We start from the raw sequence: 10,497 nt of genomic DNA, 5'->3' as shown, positions 1-10,497 counted from the left end.
GAGAGAGAGGACTGCTGGTTTGAGTTGGAAAGAAGGTGGCTTGTCTAAGGACCAGAAATGATGCTAAGTAGGTGGCTTTAACAGCACTGATCGAGTTGGTGGTAATGGAAACAGAAAAAGAGAAATAAAATCAGGATAAAGGCTGCACAAAGCCACCTAAAATCCAGCAAAAGCTCAGAGAAATGAGTTTGCTTTGTGATAACAAGCAAGAGAGTCGCTTCTTTTTTTTGTGTGTGGGTGGTGGTCCTATTGGTCGTTTTTAAGTGAATTTATGGTGGGTTTTCAAGGCAGACAGGAAGGAGATATGGGTTTCTTAGGAGCTTGTTAGCTTGCTCCCATGGCCTTTTTATTCTCTAAAGGGATGGGAAATGTCAGCCAATGAGGAAGGAGAACAGGTAGGAAGGAGGAAAGAGATCGCGAGCGAGCTGCATCGCGTTTTCGGGCCAACCTTGCTCCCCATGGCCTGCAGGATCTTGATCTCGCTCCCCATGGCCCTCACCATTGCGATCGCGATCGCAATCCTGATACGCCGGGGGCGGGCGGGCGGGGGGAAGCTGCTGGGGGGGGGGGGGGGGGGGGGGGGCGGAAGCCGCGCACCGTCCGAGGGGCGGTGGGTGGGTGTGGGAAGCCGGGCGCCGTGGTGGTGCAGGGTTGGGGGAGGGGGGGTGAGAAGGATGAGGCTAATAACGTCATTTCAAATTTTAATTTTATTTTTAATTAATATAAATATAATTTATTTTAACACCGTTAGAACAACCGTTATATTAAGGGTATTTGTACAATAACAGAGTTTTACGAGGGTATACATGCAAATATTAATTTTGGAAGGGTATCCACGCAAAATCCTATATTTACAAGGGTATCCATGTAAAAAAAAATTTATTTTTTTATCCTCATAAAATACTATTTTTGCACAAATACATCTAATATAACAGTTCTTCTAACATCGTTAATAAAATTTATATTTATTTTATTTAAAAATAAAATAGTATTTTGAAATTATTTTTTTGTTCTCCAATTGCGATCATGTCTTATGAATATTTTTTTTGGGCACATCTATCCATTAAGAATATTTTAATCATTTTAGTTAGAAAAGGTTATTTTTTTAACGGCGTTAGATGGCGTGGATATATATATATATATATATATATATATATATATATATATATATATATATATATATAAAAGATAGAATAGAAAAATAAGTATTTTATGAAAGTGTATATATATTTATACACTAATCGATTTTTAAGGGTCAATCGTCCAAAAAAAAAAAAAACTTTTTTTTCATTTACCCTTGAAGATCACGTGCATGGAACGTCTCAGCAGCCGGAAGCCTACTCCGGTGCATTGAACCACGATCTAATTAAGCCCTTCCCCACCCCCTTCTTTTTTGTAGTTTTCTTTAAGTACCTCTCGCTGCATGGTCATCAGAGCCACCAAATCGAAAGCGACAACATACTTTATCTTTTTTTTTTTTGGTTCTTCAAGGTGGACTTGGCCTATTGAGTCCAAGAGCAACGACGTAAAGCGGACCAGGGGACGAGAATGCCGACAAGATCACAGCTAGAAAAATCTGCACCGAGTTATCATATGAACTTTCCACCATTTCCCACCATATCCTTGCTCGTGTCCCGTGGGCTCAAAGGGTGGTCCCCTTGTGGTACTCGATCCTGAATCCCTGACCTAGTGAGCTGCATTTATATGGGATGAGGGGACTGATGGAGTTTTCAGCCTCCTGAGAGAGAGGGAGAGAAAGAGAGGGGGAGAGATGGCCAGATTCACAGAGCTATTGAGGAAGGGAAGCAGCAGACTCTCTCTTCTCAAGAAGAGTTCCTCTTTCTCCACTCAGCAAGCCTTGGACTCTCAGGTGATCTCTCCAAAGATTGGGGATCTATCTGGAATCAAGAAGGATGCTTCACAGGCGAGCCCTCTCCCCTTCTCTCACCCTCTGTTAAATTTTTGCTTCCACTATTCTTCACTAAAGAAGATGTAGATTTACGTACTTCATCGCCCACTTTTTTTTTTTTTTAAAAAAAAATTACGTCTTCCATGTTTTGAAATCGAGGAACTACGTACTGGTACTGTTCTGAATTCATCCCGAATAAAGTTTGCATAAAAGCTTCATCTTTTTTGAACCTCAAATTCTCTCAGCAACTTCAAAGATGGCTGTTTTCACTAACTTCAGCTCCATGATGATTAATATTTTCTTGTATATTTTTTAGCAGTATGATTTAAAGTTTTGATTATAAAAAATTCTCAGCTTATTGGGAGGACCCCGTTGGTCTATCTGAACAAGATATGTGAAGGGTGTGAAGCCCGGGTGGCGGCTAAGCTGGAATTCTTGCAGCCTTCTTTCAGCGTCAAAGATAGGTATGCAAGAATGCTCTTTTTTTCAAAGATAAACGTTATAGATGCTATAATGGGTGGCCTTGCCTTCCTTTCATAAAAAAAGGGAGAAAAGTCAATATAAAAATGACATGTTTTTTGTGATCCTGGAATTGTGATTTTTCTTTGAAAGGAGTGAATTTTATTTTTCACAATGGTTGACAAATTGTCATCTTAAGTTAGCTATTATCTTTCATAAAAAGAATTGGATTTTATTTTTTTTTAATTTAATAATTTCTCGAAGAAATTATTAGTTGGACCAGGTCCAACAGCTCAGCGGTAGACCAGTCCAACCACAAACCAACGAGTACACATGCACAAACATATAGACCCAAAAGAAATTAAAATGGAGCAATACAAGCATGCTTGTACTTGTCAGTTTGTGGTTAGACTGGTCCACTGCTGAGTTGGTCAACCTGAGCCAACCAATATTTTTTTTTTTTTCGATTTCTGGTTGATTGTTGCTGTCCTTTTTTTGATATTTGTCTGTCTTCAGGCCGGCCTATGCCATGTTAGAGGATGCCGAAAAGAAGGGCCTGATAACTCCGGGCAAGGTCAGTGTCTTAAACGCTTTGATCTTGATAGGACAAATTAAGGTCTGCCATTACTGGATTGGCTGCCATATTATAATTATGTCTAAGTTGATTGAGAATTTTATCTCACTTGATTTCAATGACCAACATAGATTATATGTGTACAACATGCTAGTATTCGGCACCTGCAATGATGCATATAAGACAGTGAGAGGCAATGAAACCGAAGCCTTTTTTTTTGTTTCAAAAATTTTCTTTTTGTTCAAGAATGATAGGATTTTCCAAAACCATTTGCTAGTCGTCTGACTTTTCTTTTCTTTCCTCATAACATACAGTTCAGTCTTGAAGTTTAGGTCTCTGATAAAGAAGGGTTGGGACATTGGATGCATTTAATAGTATAGGTAAAACATTGGTCCTCTGATTCTTCAAATGAACAACAGATATCAGCCAAGATTTTTTCTTTCTACATCTTATTGTTGTTTGCATTAGGTAATCTCAGTTTCACCATATCATTTTAGTATGTCAATCTGTAACTTATAAGCTGGGATGTTTAAAATTTTTAAAACTTTAAGTATCACAATTATTTAAAAATTCTTTTGCCCTTCATCTTGGTCAAGGTAAACCAAGATTATTACCAACGTCGACTGAGATGTTAAACTGAGATTTGGTTGCTTGATATTGGAGAGTGTAGATATCATATTTAAAACAATCACTAGTCAGCAAGTTACTAAATGGATTTAAACAACAATATGTAAATTTTAATTAAAAATGATGAATATTTTATACTTATAATTTTAATTTATCTACTCTCCTCTTCTCTCTTGTACTCTTACATGCACATGCACACCTATTTGCATGGAGGGAAATTTTATTTACCATCAGATGAGAGCATGTTCAAGGTTTCATGTCTAGGTTTCTTGTGGCTTTAATTAGTAGGGATTAATGTTTACTAGGTGGCTTGTAGAAACTTGTGCAAGTTGATTGCTCATCAAACTTAGGCCATGATGGAGCTCTCAAGTCGCATTTTAATTCTATGGTCTTGATTGTCAAAAGCCTCGACTTTAGTCCTGTCATATCAAAGAAAAACCAAAAAGAAGGGGGTGGGGTGTGGGGGGGTGGGGGGGGGGAGAAAGTTTCTGAATCCACCTTCTTAAATCTTCTATTACCTTTGATCTGCACCATTCCATGCTCCACAAACATTATATGTGCAGGCATCTGATTTCCCATCCCTATCAAAGGCTGTGTGGGAAGAAAAATGGCTGCATGTGGGTTAGTCCTTCCATGTCAGGTCTAAGTTTCTCAGGGTAGAGTTGAATTCTTAAGCTACTCTTTGTAGATCAGATAGTGCCTCTTTCAGGCTTACTCAGGGAAAGTCCATATTAGACCCTCAATTGGAAGCTGGGTCCTGATTCAAGACACATTAGCAGCCCTTGGTCTTAACTTTGGAAATGGATCGAGTCTAAGTCAGATCAGATTCAGGCAGATAAAACTTAACTGGTCTGCTTGCACCTGTGAAGGTAGACCAAGTAATTCGGACACTATTTAGACATCATTTTGCTGCAGACCATGTGGACCAGGAACAGCAAGCCCACAACAATTATGTGGTGAGGCATGGTATTTTACAACTTATTGCAGACTATTTAGACCAGCCTTGCCGACTTTCCATTGCAATGGAATTTATCATGAATCTTGTTTGACTAATATGAAGAGGCCTGCCATAGATTTGAAATTCCACCACCCCTTGTCGAGGGACTTGATAGTGGCTAGCTACATCTTATATATATATATATATATATATATATATATATATATATATATATATATATATGTGCATATTTACATTTGATTAATGCTTGTAGAGAACCATAGAAATATTCAAGTTTATATAATGCTTTTAACTTTATTCAATTCATGTACGTATTAATTTGTGCTTATGACAGACAACACTGATTGAGCCCACGTCAGGAAATATGGGGATTGGGCTAGCATGCATGGCCACACTAAAAGGTTACAAACTTGTGCTCACCATGCCCTCGTACGCAAGCCTTGAGAGGAGAGTCACTATGAGGGCCTTTGGGGCTAATTTAGTACTCACCGATCCTGCTAAGGGAATGGGAGGAACAGTGAAAAAGGCATATGAACTCATGGACTCTTATCCTGATGCCTTCATGCTTCAACAATTTGAAAATCCTGCTAATGTCAAGGTAGTTTTTCTTTCTCTTTATACAAGATTTTATCATGGCAATCCTCTATGATTATATAACAGCAGCTATCCTTATTTAATATGATATAACATTAATATAACATGATACCATAGGACTAATTTGCAATTTTAATCACTCCAAGACATCTTAAAATTTAATCTCTGTCATATATCTCTTCCTTCATCATCTTTTAGACTGTTGTTTTTTAATGATTCATTTCTTTCTCTGAGACTTATTTATTTGATAAGTTTCTACACAGTTGCCTACCTACAAATTCGTGTCAGAAAAATTATATCAGAACAGGTTTTTGTGTTTTAAAAAGCCCAGATTCGAATTTTAGCTCTATCTTATAGATGTTAATCAAGTTGCAAGCATTTTTCTTGGAAAAAAACACTCTTTCTGTGTCAAGCATCATAAAGAATTCCTGCACCATTTTTAGATCTTATTGCATATTCTTCTTTTTTCTATCTTCGTATTATTGATGCACTAGAGATGAGCATACCAATTTGAAAATATATATAAAAGATAAATACCAACTATGCCACCAGTATATAGTCTGAAATTTATACATCACATAAGCAAATTTGTTACAGGAGCCATTCACGCATGCAATATCACTTTTTAATTGTTTGAATATATTTATGTCTTCTTTGCTCCAACATCAAAACTTGATAAGTATCACTATATCTAAAGTCATTTTACTATTCTCTACATTATTTTTTTCACAGTGATCAATATCTAATGAAAGAGAAAAAATGTCAGGTGCATTTTGAGACTACAGGTCCTGAGATCTGGGAGGACACTTTGGGGAAGGTAGATATCTTTGTAATGGGAATTGGGAGTGGTGGCACAGTGACTGGTGTAGGAAGATATCTCAAATCCATGAACCCTAATGTAAAGGTATTATATAGCATAATTAGTCGTTAATGGATATTTTTTAATGGTTTTCGATTATACTTGATAATTCATTGTGTATAGTCAGGTAAGTATTGCATAGGGTAACTCTATTGTGAAACTAAGTTACCCCTTATCAATTCATCAAAATGTGCTTGATTTATATCCTTACTTGAAAATCTTTCTTCTACATTTGATAGATATATGGACTTGAGCCTGCAGAGTCGAACGTTCTGAATGGTGGTAAACCAGGTACATGAGTGGTTGGTTATCTTTTCTATGATAAGCAGTATGCAAGATTTTGTATATTCTAATAAATATTACATAATATGGCCATGGATTTAGATTTCAAGAATATGATCTTGAAATACGATACTGTTCTTTGCTAGTTATATTTCACAAACTTTGTAATTTATACTATTTTTGAAAATATGAATTGTATCAGTTTCCCACCACTCAAAAGTTTTAATTTGGTTTATATAAATTTGCGTCTAGGCCCTCACCTTATTACTGGCAATGGAGTTGGTTTCAAGCCTGGGATTTTGGACATGGATGTAATGGAAGAAGTTCTTGAGGCAAGTTAATCTTTTGTTCTTAGGTTGTCATTACGCTGTCATTTTCATTTTTAACAATGCCAAACAATTAATGTAGCAGGTCACTAGTGATGATGCAGTGAAGATGGCTAGAGAATTGGCAATAAAAGAGGGTCTTCTGGTAAAAGAACTTACTTTAAGATATTAACCACGTTGTCCTTAATATACTTGTTCAGCGAAAACATACCTGTTTAACTTTTCTATGTAAAAATATATTAAACAAAAGAAAATTTGCATATAAACACATACAACGCTTCTTCTGGAATTTTTGAAAGGACATATGGTACTAAGTTGTCCTATATATTTTGTCGTTGAAATCTGTTGTTTGCATAAAGAAAGGTCTAATAATATAAAGTTTGTATATCTGCGTATCATTTCATTTTACAGGTTGGGATATCCTCAGGAGCTAATACAGTTGCAGCACTCAGGCTTGCAAGAAAGCCAGAGAACAAGGGCAAACTTATAGTGGTATGTATTTTTAGTTTGCCAATTTATCGAACATATTTTGCTTCCTAGATTTGGACATTTGATTTGTCAAAACTATAGTTACTATGATTTTATAATAGCTTTGGCCTTTGGTATACCTTTATGATCATGACTGTCAACATTGTTATTAGTAAAATAGTGTTGTACTTAATCAACAAAGATATGTATTTTGGCACATTAAAACTGAGTGTGTGCATTTTGATGAATGTTGTATACTTGTATGCATGTGTTTGCATCCGCATCTCTACACATGCATCTACGAGTGCTTCCATGCATGTACTTTCTATCATGCACCATAGAGAATATGATTAATATAAATGGTACAAAATTAATCTGTAGATGAATTCTTCTGAAATTTTAAATGATCATATTATGAACTTTTTTTATAAGTAAAATGTGTTGAAACTATTATTCTGAAAAAACAGGCACTAACATTTGCACTTGTTTGTCAAATCTTAGAAATTTGATGCCTACTATTTGAAGAAATTAATTGGATTTTTCAATTAAATTTGAAATGTCAGCATCCTTTTCCTTCATCTTTAAAATGTATATGGTGTTTCAATTTTCATTGAAGCTTTTATCATCAACAAACAACTTTACTTTGAGGACAATAACAAGATTTGGCATTGCTATACTATGTTACGCGTGTAAATAATGCTGGCTATCTGTAAAAAATGTCATGATTGACTGGTTTTATTATAGTTCGTGCACAAGGAAAGTGGTTGTTCTAGACCGACGATGTACCATAACCTTTATACTCTGAAAGACAATCCGTAATTATAAATATGTCCCATTAAAGGACATCCATTTTAGTTATGCGTGAATCTGAAGGTATTTTAAACAGGGCCATATTCTGATGAAATGTGGATGTAATCTGAGGAATGGGTTAAAACGTAAATAAATTGTAGTAATGCGATGTTTATATTTGAAGTTATGAATAAGGACATCGATTATGCTAGATTTGAATTTCTTTTAGAAAGATAATAAATTATGTTTAAGTAAGAAGCTATAACAAGAATTAACTGAATATTACCTTTTTTCACCATTGTTTCCTGCATGCTTAAAATTCTCCTCTCATTTAGAAAAACTTCTTCTGAAATCACTGACTTGAGCTCATGCTGTATATAATCCAGACCGTTCATCCGAGCTTGGGAGAAAGGTACTTGTCATCTGCATTATTTGAAGAATTAAGGCAAGAGGCTGAAAAGATGCAACCAGTGGCAGTTAACTAGCTTATGTATGATCAGAAACAATCACATCTGCAAATGTGAAATGTTTTATTTTATAACTTTGATGTCATTTGTATTAGTGACCAATTAGTATTTGTATCTTCATCGTCATCGAGTGCGTTTTTTTCTCCTTTGTCTTCTGTTTTTGTTGGTGAAATTGTTTTGAAGAGTCAGAGAAAATTATGAAGCTGGCAGTGTGTTTTCAGTTATCTAATTCCATTATCTGATGTCAGAGCTGGCCTGCAGGCCACTGGATAAGGTTATCAAGCTAGCATATGGAAAATTTTCGAACACATCGGCCTGAGACTGGACCATCAACAGCACTGATATCTTATTCAATAGCTATATTAACACTCCAATAATGCTCCTACTTCACCATATCCTCCCATGTTTATTAAAATTTGAGAAATTTGGTGGCTCGAGTGGGGGAAATGAAATCAAATGTGTTTCTAAGATGCATACTTGTGCATAAAATGGAGAACACTGGAGATGATTAAACTAAATGAATGCAGAGTGAGAGTGGAAGGAAGAGAGAACCAATTCTTGTTAATTTTATACCAATTATGCCGTCTATCAAAATACCTTCCTCATGGGCTCTACGGACCGTTTCCCGGCCGCCGGCGAGCCGCAGGAGGCGTTCTCGGCCTTGTCGTTCGAGTCGCACGCCGCTGCGCTCCTCACCATCAATCGACCGCGGCGCTGCCGGATTCACCAGCTTCTGTAGAGATAAATATTATGGTAGATAATAATTATCAATATTCCTTCTGAAATGCAAATACTAACCATCTATTAGATTCCAAATATCTGAGACCACGTAAGATTTGTCCTGACACAGCACAAAGAGGTCATGGAAAAAAAAAATTCTCCTTAATTTAGGATTCCCATGATTCTATATATTATTGAGCTTATTTCAGATCATTGACAACTAAACCAGAGTGCACATCCTAATATTTTATAGTTATGACCAAACTATATAAATACTTGCAGCTTGGAAATGCATGTATTTAGGCTTATATTATGGTAGTTACAATTGCATGTAGCTCTCTCTCTCTCTCTCTCTCTCTCTCTCTCTCTCTATATATATATATATATATATATATATATATATATATATAAAAGATGCATGGAGCGGCATGGGAGGGCATCTTCTATGCGAGGACCTCTGGATGCGGCATAACATCCTTTTCGAGGAGGATTCGGCTACGGTGATCGAGTGGATCTGAGATCGACATACTGTGGCAGACGGACAATCATTGCTCCACAACATACAGAGACTTGTGAGAGGATGTGGCTTCTTTTGGGCCATCCATGTTTACCGAGAGGTGAACAGTATGGCTGACTAAGTGGTCTCTTTTTGCGGCTGGTGCACAAAAAAAAAAGTAGAAGAAGAAGAAAGAGAAGAAGAAGAATAAGCAGCAGCAACAGCAGCGTAGAATTTCTTTTAGTAATAGTTATTATCTTATAATCCATTTGGTTATAAAATAAGATATTGTAAAAAAGTTTCAACCATAATTTTATTTATAAAATCAAATTATAAATCACCTTGGAAAGTTTTTTTTTTTGGAGGGAGGGGTCAAATCGGCATTTTTTTTCATATAACTCTAACGTGAGTACAATCTGCCAGATCAAGTGGAAGTAAACAGTACAATGAGCATGGAATACAAGCTAAGCTTGTCCAAATAACCTCTCTAGAATGCCGGGCAACATAAGAGACGACCTAATTTGCTGCACTGTTTGCCTTTCGATAAACATACGCTATCTGGTAGGAGGTCAACTCCAGCACCAATTTACGGGTGTCCCGTATCAACGAATGGCCATCCCCGTACCTGTCTGCTCTCCGGATCCAGTCAATCACCGTAGAGGAATCATCCTCAAGAAATAGGCTATCGGCCTCCAGCACCCGTCTCGCATACAAAATACCCTCCCAGGTTGCCCGTAGCTCCGCTCCCATTGTGGTCAAACCTAATGTGCTCCGCCCTCCAGCTACAATAAATCTGTCCTCATGGTCTCTGATTACAAAACCCACACTTCCAGAGGCACCATCTCTGGCTATGCCTCCATCAAAATTTATCTTAAGATAACCAAGAGATGAGGGTACCCAAAAAAAATAGATAAACACGCTGAGATAGCAGTACAAATACCCCAAATATCTCTGGCTCTTTCAGGTAAG

The 10,497-nt window shown here is 36.7% G+C and overlaps 1 protein-coding gene across 1 annotated transcript; it reads left to right on the top strand.

Annotated features, from left to right (window-relative positions):
- Positions 1–1,655: 1,655 nt before the first annotated feature.
- LOC103715474 (bifunctional L-3-cyanoalanine synthase/cysteine synthase 2, mitochondrial) lies at positions 1,656–8,536 on the top strand. The gene is made up of 10 exons (XM_008803106.4): positions 1,656–1,924; positions 2,264–2,373; positions 2,885–2,942; positions 4,862–5,125; positions 5,888–6,025; positions 6,220–6,271; positions 6,515–6,594; positions 6,674–6,733; positions 7,000–7,080; positions 8,232–8,536. The coding sequence occupies exons 1-10, from the start codon at positions 1,772–1,774 to the stop codon at positions 8,328–8,330; spliced, it is 1,095 nt and encodes a 364-aa protein (XP_008801328.2). The 5' UTR covers positions 1,656–1,771; the 3' UTR covers positions 8,331–8,536.
- Positions 8,537–10,497: the final 1,961 nt, after the last annotated feature.

The sequence above is a fragment of the Phoenix dactylifera genome, chromosome 2 (genome assembly GCF_009389715.1).
Source record: "Phoenix dactylifera cultivar Barhee BC4 chromosome 2, palm_55x_up_171113_PBpolish2nd_filt_p, whole genome shotgun sequence".
Lineage (NCBI taxonomy): Eukaryota > Viridiplantae > Streptophyta > Magnoliopsida > Arecales > Arecaceae > Phoenix > Phoenix dactylifera.
Note: the sequence above shows the minus strand (reverse complement) of the source record. Positions and strands in the feature narration are given on the sequence as shown.